This window comes from Nerophis ophidion, linkage group LG21 (assembly GCF_033978795.1).
Source record: "Nerophis ophidion isolate RoL-2023_Sa linkage group LG21, RoL_Noph_v1.0, whole genome shotgun sequence".
NCBI classification, from domain to species: Eukaryota; Metazoa; Chordata; class Actinopteri; order Syngnathiformes; family Syngnathidae; genus Nerophis; species Nerophis ophidion.
The window spans coordinates 6,552,075-6,571,196 of NC_084631.1; the positions used below are offsets into that span (position 1 = coordinate 6,552,075).

The window sequence follows — 19,122 nt, forward strand, 5'->3', positions numbered from 1 at the left end:
AAAACTCAAAATAAGTCAGAGCGTGATGTGACAGGTGGTGACAGTACACCTACTTTGAGACAAGAGCTATATCAATGCATGCTTGGTTATGTTTTAAAGTCATATCCAACAATTGCGACGACTTTTTACTGTCAAATGAGTTTAGTTTTTTTAATGATTTTTGCTGGTGGTGTGCCACTGAATTTTTTCAACGCGAAAAATGTGCCCTGGCTCAAAAAAGGTTGAAAAACATTGCCTTATAGCAGTGTACAGGTAAAAACGTATCTAATGCTTTAACCAAAAATAAACAAAAGGTGAGTGTCCCTAAGAAAAGGCATTGAAGCTTAGGGAAGGCTATGCAGAACGAAACTAAAACTGACCTGGCTACTTAGTTAACAAAAACACAACGCTGGACAACAGCAAAGACTTACTGTGGAGCAAAGACGGCGTCCACAAAGTACATCCGAACATGACATGACAACCAACAATGTCCACACAAAGAAGGATAAAAACAACTGAAATATTCTTGATTGCAAAAACAAAGTAGATGCAGGATATATCGCTCAAAGTAAGACATGAAACTGCTACCAAAAAAGGAGAAAAAGCCATCGTAATGGAAGCGGAAGTCAAGAACTAAAACACTACACATGGGAAAACAGCAAAAAACTCAAAATAAGTCAGGGCGTGATGTGACAGGTGGTGACAGTACACCTACTTTGAGACAAGAGCTATATTGATTCATGCTTGGTTATGGTTTGAAGTCATATCCAACAATTGCGACGACTTTTTACTGTCAACTGAGTTTAGTTTTTATAATGATTTCTGCTGGTGGTGTGCCACTGAATTTTTTCAACGCGAAAAATGTGCCCTGGCTCAAAAAAGGTTGAAAAGCATTGCCTTATAGCAGTGTACAGGTAAAAACGTATCTAATGCTTCAACCAAAAATAACCAAAAGGTGAGTGTCCCTAAGAAAAGGCATTGAAGCTTAGGGAAGGCTATGCAGAACGAAACTAAAACTGACCAGGCTACTTAGTTAACAAAAACACAACGCTGGACAACAGCAAAGACTTACTGTGGAGCAAAGACGGCGTCCACAAAGTACATCCGAACATGACATGACAACCAACAATGTCCACACAAAGAAGGATAAAAACAACTGAAATATTCTTGATTGCAAAAACAAAGTAGATGCAGGATATATCGCTCAAAGGAAGACATGAAACTGCTGCCAAAAAAGGAGAAAAAGCCATCGTAATGGAAGCGGAAGTCAAGAACTAAAACACTACACATTGGAAAACAGCAAAAAACTCAAAATAAGTCAGGGTGTGATGTGACAGGTGGTGACAGTACACCTACTTTGAGACAAGAGCTATATTGATACATGCTTGGTTATGGTTTAAAGTCATATCCAACAATTGCGACGACTTTTTACTGTCAACTGAGTTTAGTTTTTATAATGATTTCTGCTGGTAGTGTGCCACTGAATTTTTTCAACGCGAAAAATGTGCCCCGGCTCAAAAAAGGTTGAAAAACACTGCCTTATAGCAGTGTACAGGTAAAAATGTATCTAATGCTTTCCCCAAAAATAAACAAAAGGTGAGTGTCCCTAAGAAAAGGCATTGAAGCTTAGGGAAGGCTATGCAGAACGAAACTAAAACTGACCTGGCTACTTAGTTAACAAAAACACAATGCTGGACAACAGCAAAGACTTACTGTGGAGCAAAGACGGCGTCCACAAAGTACATCCGAACATGACATGACAACCAACAATGTCCCCACAAAGAAGGATAAAACAGCAAAAAAACTCAAAATAAGTCAGGGCGTGATGTGACAGGTGGTGACAGTACACCTACTTTGAGACAAGAGCTATATTGATTCATGCTTGGTTATGGTTTAAAGTCATATCCAACAATTGCGACGACTTTTTACTGTCAACTGAGTTTAGTTTTTTTAATGATTTCTGCTGGTGGTGTGCCACTGAATTTTTTCAACGCGAAAAATGTGCCCTGGCTCAAAAAAGGTTGAAAAACACTGCCTTATAGCAGTGTACAGGTAAAAAGGTATCTAATGCTTTAACCGAAAATAAACAAAAGGTGAGTGTCCCTAAGAAAAGGCATTGAAGCTTAGGGAAGGCTATGCAGAACGAAACTAAAACTGACCTGGCTACTTAGTTAACAAAAACACAACGCTGGACAACAGCAAAGACTTACTGTGAAGCAAGAACAGCTAATAAAGTAAATTTGAAGATAGTTGCGGACTTGGCGGTAGTTATCCATTGAACACTACACAGTTTTTGAAGCTACTTATTAAACCGATGATGTTGCCGCACCGTCTGCATTAAAACCAACAAACCTAAAGACAAGTTTAGATTATTGAGTTGATGTATCAAGATATCATCATTAGACGGTTGTGAATCCACAGCAGACAGAGACGGTGCAGCCGAACCCTCCCAGTGAATACTGCTACCTAATTGGCTGTTGCTGTGTGACACTTCCTGTTTCCTGTCTACACAGAGTCAAAGTTACTTAATTCAACGAATCTTGCTCAAAATTACTGGTTTCTTATAACCCAAAAAAAAAAAGTATATATATCGAATAGTTTATCCAACACATTTTATATTGATACCGATTAAGTGTCCATCACGATTTATATTGATATTGTTTTATCGGCCCAATCCTACCTGGTAATCATTTGCAATGCATTTTTGATTCTTTTAAACCAGGGATATTCAACTAAATTGTTTTTGGGGGCCACATTTCTACAACAGGGGTGTCAAACTCATTTTAGATGGGGGGCCACACGGAGAAAAATCTACTCCCAAGTGGTAAAATCACGGCACGATAACTTAAAAATAAAGACAACTTCAGATTGGGCTTCACGGTGGCAGAGGGGTTAGTGCGTCTGCCTCAAAATACGAAGGTCCTGCAGTCCTGCGTTCAATCCCAGGCTCGGGATCTTTCTGTGTGGAGTTTGCATGTTCTCCCCGTGAATGCGTGGGTTCCCTCCGGGTACTCCGGCTTCCTCCCACTTCCAAAGACATGCACCTGGGGATAGGTTGATTGGCAACACTAAATTGGCCCTAGTGTGTGAATGTTGTCTGTCTATCTGTGTTGGCCCTGCGATGAAGTGGCGACTTGTCCAGGGTGTACCCCGCCTTCCGCCCGATTGTAGCTGAGATAGGCGCCAGCGCCCCCCGCCACCCCACAAGGGAATAAGCGGTAGAAAATGGATGGATGGACAACTTCAGATTGTTTTCTTTGTTTAAAAATAGAACGAGTACATTCTGAAAATGTACAAATCATGTTGTTTTTTTTTAACCTTTCATGTCGCGGTTAATAGTATTCTATCTTTATTTGTCATTATTTATACATTCTGAACAAATGATGTGATAAAGTTCATCAGTCAACTCATTGGTGTTCATTTTCAATCTATCAAGATAAAAAATATCAAAATCAAATTACAGGATGTTATTTATGTAGTTTGCTCATTTTCCTCGACTGATTCACTATCGTCATGTTTATTTTTTTTTGAGTCACACATTAAAAGCGTTACTAAAACGGCCTTCTTTCATCTCCGTAATATCGCTAAAATTCGCTCCATTCTGTCCACTAAAGACGCTGAGATCATTATCCATGCGTTTGTTACGTCTCGCCTCGACTACTGTAACGTATTATTTTCGGGTCTCCCCATGTCTAGCATTAAAAGATTACAGTTGGTACAAAATGCGGCTGCCAGACTTTTGACAAGAACAAGAAAGTTTGATCACATTACGCCTGTACTGTATATACCTTTATATACATATATACATACATATATACCAGTACTGTATATACCTTTATATACATATATACATACATATATACCTGTACTGTATATACCTTTATATACATATATACATACATATATACCTGTACTGGCTCACCTGCACTGGCTTCCTGTGCACTTAAGATGTGACTTTAAGGTTTTACTACTTACGTATAAAATACTACACGGTCTAGCTCCATCCTATCTTGCCGATTGTATTGTACCATATGTCCCGGCAAGAAATCTGCGTTCAAAAGACTCCGGCTTATTAGTGATCCCCAAAGCCCAAAAAAAGTCTGCGGGCTATAGAGCGTTTTCATTTCGGGCTCCAGTACTCTGGAATGCCCTCCCGGTAACAGTTCGAGATGCCACCTCAGTAGAAGCATTTAAGTCTCACCTTAAAACTCATTTGTATACTCTAGCCTTTAAATAGACTCCCTTTTTAGACCAGTTGATCTGCCGTTTCTTTTCTTTTTCTCCTATGTCGCACTCTCCCTTGTGGAGGGGGTCCGGTCCGATCCGGTGGCCATGTACTACTCGCCTCTGTATCGGCTAGGGACATCTCTGCGCTGCTGATCCGCCTCCGCTTGGGATGGTTTCCTGCTGGCTCCGCTGTGAACGGGACTCTCGCTGCTGTGTTGGATCCGCTTTGGACTGGACTCTTGCGACTGTGTTGGATCCATTATGGATTGAACTTACACAGTATCATGTTAGACCCGCTCGACATCCATTGCTTTCCTCCTCTCCAAGGTTCTCATAGTCATCATTGTCACCGAAGTCCCACTGGGTGTGAGTTTTTCCTTGCCCTTATGTGGGCCTACCGAGGATGTCGTAGTGGTTTGTGCAGACGTTTGAGACACTAGTGATTTAGGGCTATAGAAGTAAACATTGATTGATTGATTGATTGATTTTTTTTTTTACATATGTAGCATCATCTACAACAGGGGTCAGCAACCCACGGCTCCGGGGCCGCATGCGATCTCTGGAGCTTTTTCAAAAATATAGGAAAAATGGAAATAATGAGGGGAAAAAACATATTTTTAGTTTTAATTTGGTTTCTGTAGGAGGACAAACATGACACAAACCTCCCTAAATGCTATAAAGCACACTGTTTATATTAAACATGCTTCACTGAATCGAGTATTTGGCGAGCGCCGTTTTGTCCTACTAATTTTGGCGGTCCTCGAACTCACCCTAGTTTGTTAACATGCATGACTTTCTCCGACTTTCTCAGACGTGATTTATGCCACTTCTTTTTCTGTCTCATTCTGTCCACCAAACTTATAACGTTGTGCATGGATGCACAAAGGTGAGTTTTGTTGATGTTATTGACTTATGTAGAGTGTGCTAATCAGATATATTTGGTCACTGCATGACTGCAAGCTAATCGATGCTAACATGCTATTTAGGCTAGCTGTATGTACACATTGCATCATTATGCCTCATTTGTAGCTATATTTGAGCTCATTTAGTTTCCTTTAAGTCCTCATAATTCAATTTATATCTCATGTATTTATATCTGTGTAATATGGCTTTTATTTTTTTGCGGCTCTAGCCATATTTGTTTTTGTATTTTTGGTCCAATATGGCTCTTTCAACATTTTGGGTTACTGACCCCTGATCTACAAAGATACATACAATTGCTACTGCGACATCTAGTGGACACATTTAGAACAACACTTTTTCATTCAAAATTTTTCGCTCATTTTTATACTTAGCAATCATCCCGCGGACCAGATAAACACTGTTCCCGGGCTTGATCCGGCCCTCAGGCTTTACGTTTGACACCCTTGCCCTACGCTATTAATCTTATTTAGTATATTCCGGAGAACCAGCGTCCTTTAGAGTAGAAATTTGATTTTGGTCTTTTTTTTTCCCGCCACAATTACAGTAGCGCTCTACTGTTTTTTTTTTTAAGGACCTTTGCAAAAAAGCCAGTCAAAGATTATTTATATAGGAGCACTAGTTTTTTAAAGAACTTGCTGCAAAGTGTGTTTCTCACAAGATTTTTGTCCTGAACTCGAAGGCCACCGGTTGAATAGCCTAAATCCAAGGTCACCAACGCGGTGCCCACGAATACCAGGTTGCCCGTAAGGACCAGATGAGTAGCCCGCTGGCCTGTTCTAAAAATAGCTCAAATAGCAGCACTTACCAGTGAGCTGACTCTATTTTTTAAATTGTATTTATTTACTTGCAAGCTGGTTTCGCTTTGCTTGATATTTTTAATTCTGAGAGAGACAAAACTCAAATAGAATTTGAAAATCCAAGAAAATATTTTAAAGACTTCACTTGTTTAAATAAATTCATTTATTTTTTGACTTTGCTTCTTATAACTTACAGAAAGACAGTTTTAGCGCAAAAAATTTAACCTTAAAAATGATTTTAGGATTTTTAAACACATTTAGCTTTTTTTACCTTTTAAATTCCTTCCTCTTCTTTCCTGACAATATTCAAGTAAATTAATTTGTTTTATTGTAAAGAATGATAAATACATTTTAATTTAATTCTTCATTTTAGCTTCTTTTTTTTTTCGACGAGGAATATTTGTGAAATATGTCTTCAAACTTATTATGATTAAAATTCCAAAAAAATATTCCGGCAAATCTAGAAAATCTGTAGGATCAAATTTAAATCTTATTTCAAAGTCTTTTGAATTTCTTTTAAAATGTTTGTTCTGGAAAATCTAGAAAAAATAATGATTCGTCTTTGTAAGAAATATAGCTTTGTCCAATTAGTTATATATTCAAACAAAGTGCAGAATGGATTTTAAACTATTTAAAACATGTCATCAAAATTCTAAAATGAATCTTAATCAGGAAAAATTACTAATGATGTTCCATAAATTCTTTTTAAAAAAATTTTCAAAAAGATTCGAATTAGCTAGTTTTTCTCTTCTTTTTTTTGGTTGAATTTTGAACTTTAAAAAATCAAAATTGAAGATAAACTATGTTTCAAAATTAAATGTTAATTTTTTTCGTGTTTTCTCCTTTTTTAAACCGTTCAATTAGGTGTTTTTTTCATCATTTATTCTCTACAAAAAACCTTCCGTAAAAGGAAAAAAATGTACGACGGAATGACAGACAGAAATACCCATTTTTTTATATATATACCGGTATATATATGTATTTATTAAAGGTAAATTGAACAAATTGGCTATTTATGGCAATTTATTTAAGTCTGTATCAAACTGGTAGCCCTTCGCATTAATCAGTACCCAAGAAGTAGCTCTTGATTTCAAAAAGGTTGGTGATCCCTGGCCTAAATGACGAAAAAGAGGGGAATTAAAATTTAACCTTGAGGGACACCACTAGTATAACTAAAGACCTTGACCACAGGACTACTGACTGCATCTGAAGTAAACAAGATACAGCAAAATCTTAGTTACATAAATCCCATTATGATGAAAAAAAACATTTTAACTGTCAAAAAGGAGAGGACTTAAAGCGGTACCTTGAGGAACACCTCAGTTATGTAAATCAGAAGTTCGGACCTCAGAGTTCTATGTTTGCTAGCAGGGCGAAACTGTCAATGTTTTTACAGTCAGCACTATAGTCTTTTTAGGAATTTGCTGCAAAAATGCTTTCAACTGAACATACTTGTGTATATGTGGCTGGTGAAAGCCAGTTTTGTCTTCATGCCAGCGTTGCTCCCAATCTTTCAGTTCCATGCATCGGTCTGCCTGGGCTTCCAGCATGCTGCTCATGTTTGACTGCAGGTGATGGACAGAGAGCACAAGAGAATGTGTTCATACACAGTAATACACTCATCGATTACAACAAAAGGTAAAAAAAACAAATACAGTATTTTTCGGACTATAAGGCGCATTTAAAATCCTTCCATTTTCTCAAAACTCGACAGTCCGCCTTATAACCCGGTGCGCCTAATTGAAGGAATAATTTTGGGTGTGCTCACTGACCTCGAAGATATTTTATTTGGTAGATGGTGAAAGGATAAGTGTAACCAGTAGACGGCAGTCACACATAAGAGATACATGTAGACTGCAATATGACTCAAGTAAACCAACATTTTATATGTTCCATTGAAAGTATAGAACATTACACACGGTTCTCAAATATCTATCAAAATGTTTTAGAACGACTTTGGTAAGCAATGAACTGTGCTTCAACATACGAGTATTATTAAATAAATGATAAATGGGTTGTACTTGTATAGCGGTTTTCTACCTTCAAGGTACTCAAAGCGCTTTGACACAACTTCCACATTTACCCATTCACACAAACATTCACACACTGATGGAGGGAGCTGCCATGCAAGGCACCAACTAGCACCCATCAGGAGCAAGGGTGAAGTGTCTTGCTCAGGACACAACGGACGTGACGAGGTTGGTACTTATTATGGTGTGTGTATAAGGTAAGACATTATCTGGCGTTTTATGCAAAAGCAACTTTGCTTACCTTCTGGTACATGCTAATCCGTATTTGGGCTCTGCATAAGTCCTTAAAATTTAGTTAAGCTTCTTCTTTTTCTCAGTCTTCTTGTTATGGGACATTCATCCTCTATTGTTGCCGTTTTTAATATAAAGTAATGTAAAGTTCTTACTTATATCTGTCAGTAAACTCGCCATGAAAGCGCTAAAACATACCGGTGTAGTGAGTTGACATTATTCACCCAAGGAACTTTAGTTATTGGAGAGTTCCCGGTCGGACGTTTTTTCACGAGACACATTTTTGTTATTGCACTAGTGAGCCACGGATGAGGAGATGCTGCTTTTTTTACTGATTGAAGTAAAGTCTGAATGTCTTTAAAACAGTTAGCTCCATCTTTTAACACTTCTTCCACTCCTGTCCTTGCACGCTACACCGCTACAATAAAGATGACGGGGAGAAGACGCTGCCGAAAGTGAGCCACGTAAATAAGACCGCCCACAAAACGGAGCATCCTGAAGTGACTGTCAGAAAGTAAAACAGAATCTATGCAACATTTTAACCAAAGAACCACCATCACATATTATGTAGACCACAAGGAAATGTTTTACATTTAGGAAAAAAATGTAAATAATATCAAGGGTGATGGGTCGAATGCAGAGAATAATTTTGCCACACCTTGTTTGTGTGTGACAATCATTGGTACTTTAACTTTAACTTAATGACCCCTTTAATGCGCCTTTCGTATGTAAATAGACCTGACTAGACGCAGTCATCGGTAGTGCACCTTATAATCCGGTATGGCCTACGGTCCGGAAAATACGGTGTATAATTAAGTGTAATGTATGTTTACCCTGTGGAACGTAAGTGCCAATGAGCTAAAATGTCTGCCCGACTCCAGCTGACCAAAACGCCGAATTGTAGTCACCTGGAGGCGTGGCTTAATGAAACTAAACAATGGATGTCCGTTAACTTTTTGCAACTCAACGCGAAGAAAACGGAAATGCTGATTATCGGTCCTGCTAGACACCGACATCTATTTATTAATACCACCTTAACATTTGACAACCAAACAATTACATAAGGCGACCCGGTAAAGGATCTGGGTATTATCTTCGACCCAAGTCTCTTGTTTGAGTCACACATTAAGAGTGTTACTAAAACGGCCTTCTTTCATCTCCGTAATATCGCTAAAATTTGTCCCGTTTTGTCCACCAGCGATGATGAAATCATTATTCATGCGTTCGTTAAGTCTCGTCTCGATTACTGTAACGTATTATTTTCAGGTCTTCCTATGTCTAGCATTAAAAGATTACAGTTGGTAGATCAACCTGACGACAACCATTGCACCGGTCCCCTCCAAAGTTTGTCATTGTATCCCATTGGGTTGAGTTTCTTCCTTGCCCTGATCTGTCATTGTGGCTTGTGCAGCCATCTGAGACACTCCTGATTTAGGGCTATATAAATAAACTTTGATTGATTGATCTTCAGGCACCACCGATGCAGCCGAAATCACGGTTTCATTAAGATATCATACAAATATCATTAGATTGTTCAACGATAGTTGATATCATGGGTAATGACGGAGATAGATATCTATTTACATCCATATTTAAGAGTTATTTCAGGGTGGGGGCAATCGGCATGTTGAAAAAGACTACACTTCCGTAGTGTTTTCAGAACAACTAGGCGACGCAAATTGAATGAGTTGTTTTTTTAGGTTGGTCTCCCCAAAGCTTTGGAATAAATTGCAAAATACCTATTCTGTTCTGTTCTGTTCTGGGTTATCATTTAAAATCAGCTTATGTGTCATCAAAATAACTTGGGATTGACCAGCAACTTAAATTCCCTCGGAGGAACATCTGGTCCAAACGCGACAGTAATTAGTTCATCTGGGAAGATCATTTCGGCCGCTTGTACCCGCGATCTTGTCCTTTTGGTCACAACCCAAAGCTCATGACCATAGGTGAGGATGGGAACGTAGATCAAGCGGTGAATTGAGAGCTTTGCCTTCCGGCTCAGCTCCTTCTTCACCACAAAAGATCGATACAGCATCCGCATTACTGAGGACGCCACGCCGATCTTCCCTCTCTTGTGAACAAGAGGTACTTGAACTCCTCCACTTGGGGCAAGATCTCCTCCCCAACCCGGCGATGGCGTTTCGGGCACGTCCGACCGGTAGGAGGCCACGGGGAAGACCCAGGACACGTTGGGAGGACTAAGACTCCCGGTTCGCCTGGGAACATCTCGGGATCCCTCAGGAGGAGCTGGACTAAATGGCTGGGGAGAGGGAAGTCTGGGCTTCCCTGCTTAGGCTGCTGCCCCCGCGACCCAACCTCAGATAAGCGGAAGAAGATGGATGGATAGACATTATCACACAGTCAAGCAGAAAAACACTAAAACTTTAACTCGCATGCTCCTTCTGGTTGTTAACACATAACTTTAGGTAATTTTTAACCTAAAGTTATGTGATATTTGTATCACTGTAATGTCAGCAAGGGAGAAACTACAGTTTACGCTTTCATTAACACAGCGAACATAAAAATGTTGACTATCAACCCGACGGAAATAATTGCAGTGTATTTCCTCGTGTAAAAATAATCTATAAATGAGAATATTTGACTCACTTCCTCGGAAGTGAGTCAAATGTTATTAGTGACAAACAACAGAAGTTAATCAGAATATTTGTTTACCTTTTCAGACAATTCTAGTGCAGTATTTGTTTTAGGAGCTTTCCAGTGGGACTGTTGCAAGAGTCGCCTCAAGCAAATGTACGTGGGTTTAAAGTTAGCTGATTTTTGATTGTCAGGCAAGCCAATGTTTCAATAGTCGCAGCCAAAGACGGCACATTTAGTGCCTGACAAGCAAACTTAGGGAATAATAAGTATGCCGTTCTCACTTCTGGTATGGGAGGAGCCGAGAGTTGCGTTCATGACAATGGGAAAAAAGCATTTCACCGCATTTAACAATGAAGTATGGACGCATGATAAGTCCGATAGACTTAGGTCAGGGGTGTCCAAACTTTTTCCACGGAGGGCCACGCACGGAAAAATTAAACCATGCGGGGGCCGTTTGGATAATTTTCATTTTCAAACCATAAAAAAATATATGGAGTTTTTTTTTTTTTTTAACCTTCAGGATTCCCAGGGAGCATAAAGAGTCTCCGTCATTAACATGTTAAAAATAAGTCAAATTATTATTTTCATTTTTTATGTAACACTTACATAAATCTCTATATCAACTTCAGGTTATATAAAGTTAAACAAAAGTTTTAATGCCATCCATCCATCCATCTTCTTCCGCTTATCCAAGGTCGGGTCGCGGGGGCAGCAGCCTAAGCCTAAGTTTTAATGCCTTTTCAGTCAAAGACAACTTAGTTTTTTATAGTAAAACTGAACTATGCAGAATTTCCCCCATTGCCCAAAACATTCAGAAATCAATGTTTGATCTGAAGTAATTTGAGCCCTAAAAAGATCAATAATGCAGGACACCATTGATTCAAATGTATTATCATTTCTGAGTAATGACAGTGAAAATATAAATAAAAATCCCACTAAATATCTTTGGGATCCAAAACATCCCCCACTCGTGATACATTTTTATTATTATTTGTTTTACTTTCAAAGCTTAAGTTACAAGATCAACTTCAGATATATCTGTCGATTTTACGTTTGAATTATTATTTTGTTAGTTTTATGCTCTTTTGTCAAAGACAACACTGTTTTTTTTATGGCAACCACACAGTGTATGCACATGTTTTCCACATAAAACATTATAAAGTGAAATATTTGAAGTAATTGGAGCCTTGAATAGGTCAATAATTCATTATAAAAAAAACACTTTTTTTTTTAGCATTGGCAATAAGAGCAAAATAAAGAAAAACTAAAGAAAAATAAACAGCCTGCATGGCAGCTTTGTGTCAACATTGCAACTAAATTACTAATGATGTTCCATAAATTCTTTTTTAAATTAAAAAAAAAAAAAGATTCGAATTAGCTAGTTTTTCTCTTCCTTTTTTCGGTTGAATTTTGAACTTTGAAGAGTCGAAATTGTAGATAAACTATGTTTCAAAATTTAATTTTCATTTTTTTCACGTTTTCTCCTCTTTTAAACCGTTCAATTAAGTGTTTTTTTTCATCATTTATTCTCTACAAAAAACCTTCCGTAAAAGGAAAAAAAATGTACGACGGAATGACAGACAGAAATACCCATTTTTTTATATATATACACCGGTATATATATTTATTTATTAAAGGTAAATTGAGCAAATTGGCTATTTCTGGCAATTTATTTAAGTGTGTATCAAACTGGTAGCCCTTCGCATTAATCAGTACCCAAGAAGTAGCTCTTTGGTTTCAAAAAGGTTGGTGATCCCTGGCCTAAATGACAAAAAAGAGGGGACTTAAAATTGAACCTTGAGGGACACCACTAATATAACTAAAGACCTTGACCACAGGACTACTGACTGCATCTGAAGTAAACAAGATACAGCAAAATCTTAGTTACATAAATCCCATTATGATGAAAAAAAACATTTTAACTGTCAAAAAGGAGAGGACTTAAAGCGGTACCTTGAGGAACACCTCAGTTATGTAAATCAGAAGTTCGGACCTCAGAGTTCTATGTTTGCTAGCAGGGCGAAACTGTCAATGTTTTTACAGTCAGCACTATAGTCTTTTTAGGAATTTTCCCCGTTAGATTTCACCTCATTCTACTTTTTTTTTTCATTTTTGTAAATTTATTTTTGCAATAGAATTCTCAAAATGTGTGGCGGGCCACTAAACAATTAGCTGCGGGCCGCAAATGGCCCCCGGGGCCACACTTTGGACACCCCTGACTTAAGTAAACAACTAAACATACACAAATAATTATAGTAATTCCACGACTGGAAGGTTCGGCACCAATTGAAGAATTAAACAGGGTGATCCCATTTATACATATTTTATTTGTATTTATTATAAATCACACAAAAGTCAAGGCACTTTCAACATCAAGGAAAGAAAACAAAAGCAAAAACAGATAGAGTAATAATACTGAAAAATATGGGGAAAAAAAGACAAAAAGGGCTACCTAAACCACTTTAAATGTTTTTAAAAAGGATAACAATCAATCAATCAATCAAGGATATCAATTTAAGGACTTCCATCCATCCATTTTCTACCGCTTATTCCGTTTTGGGGTGGCGGGGGACGCTGGTGCCTTTCTCAGCTACAATCGGGCGGAAGGCGGAGTACACCCTGGACAAGTCGCCACCTCATCGCAGAATTTAAGGACTTTTGTACTCTTAATCATTCTCCAAGATTTGATTGAGAATTGTAACCCATTCAGCCAATGAAAAAAAGGAAGGCCTTACTTTCATAAATTGACATTTATGTAGAATTATTTTTGCCTGGAGCATAATAATATTGTCAAACATTTCTATGTTACTGTCGTTTATAAAAATAAAATAAAAATACCAAATTTGACCTCTTCTATAGAGCAGTGGTTCTCAACCTTTTTTCAGTGAAAATTTTTTTTAATTCAAGTACGCCCTAAACAGAGCAACGCATTTTAAGTTGGGAAAAAAAGAGATTATCCTCCCTCTTGTGTTAGCTTTCTGTTACCATCTCTTATGTTAACGGGTCGGTTTTGACCCATGTCTTAAATCAGCTGTAAAATACACTAAAAACAATTATCTATCATCCAATTTGTTTCTCATCTCTTGGTTACCTCGTTAGGTTTCCTTATCCATGAAAATATTGGTTTTAATATTTTTGGTGTGGGCCTTTTTTTTGTCAGTATACCCCTCGATTTCAATTGAAAAAAATGGTAAAACGAACCTCAAGAGAATCGTATAAATAAAAAAAAAGGTTGTTGTGTTACCTGACCATTACTGAGGGGTATTAGAACACATCTCTTAAATAAATTAGTTTTATTTATTTTTTCATTTTAATAATTTTAACATAGTAACAACTCTATACTGAATTGACCTCAAATGTCTGGACGTTTTAGTTTTTAAATGCATAAAAGAACCACATGAATTGTGTTGGTTTTTGTACTGGATAACAAGGTCAAATGAGAATCCACTAAAGCTCACATGATTGGGAGAGGAGCTGGCCGTCAGTGTGTTCAGTTTTGGCTCTACTTAGTGCTTTATAGTCTTATTTTTATAACTGGGTCGAAACCGACCCTAACAACACCAAGGTCATAATTTCAACCAGAGCATTTTATAATTTAGTGAAACAAAAAAAACCAAGTTTTATTTTGTTGAAATAGAGGTTCCTGGCAAAGTCAAAAATCCTTGATGCATAAAAATACATTTATGTGGTTCTTTTATGCATTTAAAAACTAAAACGGGTCGGTGCCGACCCTAACACAAGACGAAGGTTAACATCAATATTTATGGAACATGTCCACAACAAAATCTAGCTGTCAACACTGAATATTGCATTGTTGCATTTTTTTTTTCACAGTTTATGAACTTACATTCATATTTTGTTGAAGTATTATTCAATAAATATATTTATAAAGGATTTTTGAATTGTTGCTAATTTTAGAATATTTAAAAAAAAATCTCACGTACCCCACGGCATACCTTCAAGTACCCCCAGGGGTACGTGTACCCCCATTTGAGAACCACTCCTCTACAGCTCCACAGATATAGCAGCCATTAACCTCAATGTTAGATTTACGTTTCAAAAAATCCTTTTAAAAGGTATATATTTCATCAATAATTTAAATTGTATTCCTTTAATTTTGGTGAAGAATTGGGTATGTCATACTGTATATATTGTCCTTATTTTCCTTAGCTCAACTTTTGTATAGTCCTTCAGGATATATTGTCTATGAACTGTGCCCGGAAAATATTATTTCACTAAAACTGCCTACCATTCCTCTATATTTGTTTTTGACTGTTACACAAACTATTTTTTTTACATAGTTAACATTTTATGTTACACCCATAATGGGAAAAAAGGTAAAAATTACATTCTTGTGCTCTAAATTCAACACGCAACACCCATGGGTGACAGTATGGCATACTATCGACGCCAATAAGACGGTTTATTGCCTGCGAATGCATTTAAAAAAACAAAAAATTCACTTTTTTTTTGCCATCATTTACTGATTATGTACTTGAATGTATAATAGTTCACATGTGAATAATTCTGTGTAATAGACTGTATTTATATTTGTCACATGTGAATACTGCTGTATAATAGACGGTATTAATATTATTCACATGTGAATAATGCTGTATAATAGACGGTATTTATATTATTCACATGTGAATAATGCTGTATAATAGACTGTATTTATATTATTCACATGTGAATAATGCTGTATAATAGACGGCATTTATATTATTCACATGTGAATACTGCTGTAAAATAGACTGGATTTATATTACCGGTAGTCATATGTGAATAATGCTGTATAATAGACTGTATTCATATTGCTCACATGTAAATAATTCTGTATAATAGACTGTATTTATATTATTCACATGTAAATAATGCTGTATAATAGACTGGATTTATATTATTCACATGTGAATAATTCTGTATAATAGACAGGATTTATATTATTCACATGTGAATAATGCTGTATAATAGATTGTAGTTATTTTATTCACATGTGAATAATACTGTATAATAGACTGTATTTATATTATACACATATTATTCACATGTGAACAATGCTGTATAACAGATTGTAGTTATATATTATTAACATGTGAATAATGCTGTATAATAGACTATATTAGTCACATGTGAATAATGCTGTATAATAGACTGTATTTATATTATTCACATGTGAATAATGCTGTATAATAGACGGTATTCATATTGCTCACATGTAAATAATGCTGTATAATAGACTGGATTTATATTATTCACATGTGAATAATTCTGTATAATAGACAGGATTTATATTATTCACATATGAATAATGCTGTATAATAGACTGTATTTATATTATTCACATGTGAATAATGCTGTATAATAGATTGTAGTTATTTTATTCACATGTGAATAATGCTGTATAATAGACTGTATTTATATTATACACATATTATTCACATGTGAACAATGCTGTATAACAGATTGTAGTTATATATTATTCACATGTGAATAATGCTGTATAATAGACTATATTATTCACATGTGAATAATGCTGTATAATAGACTGTATTTATATTATTCACATGTGAATAATGCTGTATGATGGACTGTATTTATATTATTCACATGTGAATAATGCTGTATAATTGACTATTTATATTATTCACATGTGAAAAATGCTGTATAATACTGTTTTTATGTTAATCACATGTAAATAATGCTGTATAAGACTTTATTTATATTACTCACATGTGAATAAATGCTGTATAATTTACTGTATTTATATTATTCACACGTGTATAATGCTGTATAATAGACTCTATTTATATTATTCACATGTGAATAAATGCTGTATAATTGACTGTATTTATATTATTCACATGTAAACAATCCTGTACAAGACTTTATTTATATTATTCACATGTGAATAATGCTGTATAATAGACTGCATTTATATTATTCACATGTGAATAATGCTGTATAATAAACTGTATTTATATTAGTCACAAATGAATAATGCTGTATAATAGACTGTATTTATATTATTCACATGTGAATAATGCTGTATAATAGACTGCATTTATATTATTCACATGTGAATAATTCTGTATAATAGACAGGATTTATATTATTCACATGTGAATAATGCTGTATAATAGATTGTAGTTATTTTATTCACATGTGAATAATACTGTATAATAGACTGTATTTATATTATACACATATTATTCACATGTGAACAATGCTGTATAACAGATTGTAGTTATATATTATTAACATGTGAATAATGCTGTATAATAGACTATATTATTCACATGTGAATAATGCTGTATAATAGACTGTATTTATATTATTCACATGTGAATAATGCTGTATAATAGACGGTATTCATATTGCTCACATGTAAATAATGCTGTATAATAGACTGGATTTATATTATTCACATGTGAATAATTCTGTATAATAGACAGGATTTATATTATTCACATATCAATAATGCTGTATAATAGACTGTATTTATATTATTCACATGTGAATAATGCTGTATAATAGATTGTAGTTATTTTATTCACATGTGAATAATGCTGTATAATAGACTGTATTTATATTATACACATATTATTCACATGTGAACAATGCTGTATAACAGATTGTAGTTATATATTATTAACATGTGAATAATGCAGTATAGTAGACTATTTATATTATTCACATGTGAATAATGCTGTATAATTGACAGTATTTATATTATTCACATGTGAATAATGCTGTATAATTGACTGTATTTATATTATTCACATGTGAATAATGCTGTATAATAGACTATTTATATTATTCACATGTGAATAATGCTGTATAATAGACTGTATTTATATAATTCACATGTGAATAATGCTGTATAATAGACTGTATTTATATTATTCACATGTGAATAATGCTGTATAATAGACTATTTATATTATTCACATGTGAATAATGCTGTATAATAGACTGTATTTATATAATTCACATGTGAATAATGCTGTATAATAGACTGTATTCATATTAGTCACATGTGAATAATGCTGTATAATAGACTGTATTTATATTATTCACATGTGAATAATGCTGTATAATAGACTGTATTTATATTATACACATGTGAATAATGCTGTATAACAGACTGTATTTATAATATTCACATGTGAACAATGCTGTATAACAGATTGTAGTTATATATTATTAACATGTGAATAATGCTGTATAGTAGACTATTTATATAATTCACATGTGAATAATGCTGTATAAATGACTGTATTTATATTATACACATGTGAATATTGCTGTATAAGACTTTATTTATATTATTCACATGTGAACAATGCTGTATAACAGATTGTAGTTATATTATTCACATGTGAATAATGCTGTATAATAGATTTTATTTATATTATTTGCATGTGAATAATGCTGTATAATAGACTGGATTTATATTATTCACATAAAAAAAACTTAAGTGTTTAATGTGAGCAGTGTGTGGTTTAGAATTTCCCCCAGGGGTCAATAAAGTCCTTTTTTATTCTATTTTATTATCCTTGAGCTCTTTTTAGACAGAGCTTAATTGGAGGACACCTGTTGTGGATTCAGTTAATTGGCCATACAAAGTATGGATGTCTGTGTAATAAATAACATAAAAGGCCATAGAAGTACGATAAATATTGTATTAACATAAAATGTCAGGTATTTTTTTCCAAAACTCAAATCTAGGAACAAGTGTAATAATGAACTCAAGTACAGTACACAACTTTTGGGTGGTTCTTCCCATCATGCATTGCGGTTTCCGGTTGTTGTTTTTAATTTCTCTAATAATTTTTTTTAAGTTGCATGTACGATGAAAACAAAAAACAAACATACGTTACTAAAAATAGTGCATTTTTGAAATGAATGAAAAACGTAAATTCACTTGTGATGTAAAAAACAATTCCAAATGAGGTGGGGAACAAATAAAATGAGACACGTGTGTCGATAAACTAGGGGGACATGAACTTTAAGAATATATTTACAAATAAATACATAAAATACCATAAATAAATAATTTAATAAATTATAAATGAATTGGGAACTGTTGAAAAAAAACTGAATGTTTCGAAAACGTTGTTTATCTCCGTTGAATGTAACTAAAAAAAAAATACCTATGTGGTCATATCACCACTAGATGGCAGTATTGAACTCAAACAAAAGTCTATTAAAAAAACAAACAAGTGAAATCAATCTAATTAAATCCAGAGTATTTTTGTGTCCAAACTTTCTCGTGTAGCTTTACTTTAAAAAATATATGTTTGTATATAATTTCCTTTTCGTAGGGTGTCCGG

The 19,122-nt window shown here is 35.1% G+C and overlaps 1 protein-coding gene across 1 annotated transcript in view; it reads right to left on the reverse strand.

The window, feature by feature from the left end:
• LOC133539635 (probable thiopurine S-methyltransferase) overlaps window positions 1-11,088 on the reverse strand; it is a 28,242-nt gene extending 17,154 nt beyond the window's left edge. Inside the window, exons 1-2 of the mRNA XM_061881696.1 lie at window positions 10,862-11,088; window positions 7,380-7,492 (exon numbers count right to left, since the gene is read on the reverse strand). Of these exons, the coding sequence (XP_061737680.1) occupies window positions 7,380-7,486 (107 nt within the window). The 5' untranslated portion in view covers window positions 7,487-7,492; window positions 10,862-11,088. The remainder of the gene's footprint in view (window positions 1-7,379; window positions 7,493-10,861) is intronic.
• Window positions 11,089-19,122: the final 8,034 nt, after the last annotated feature.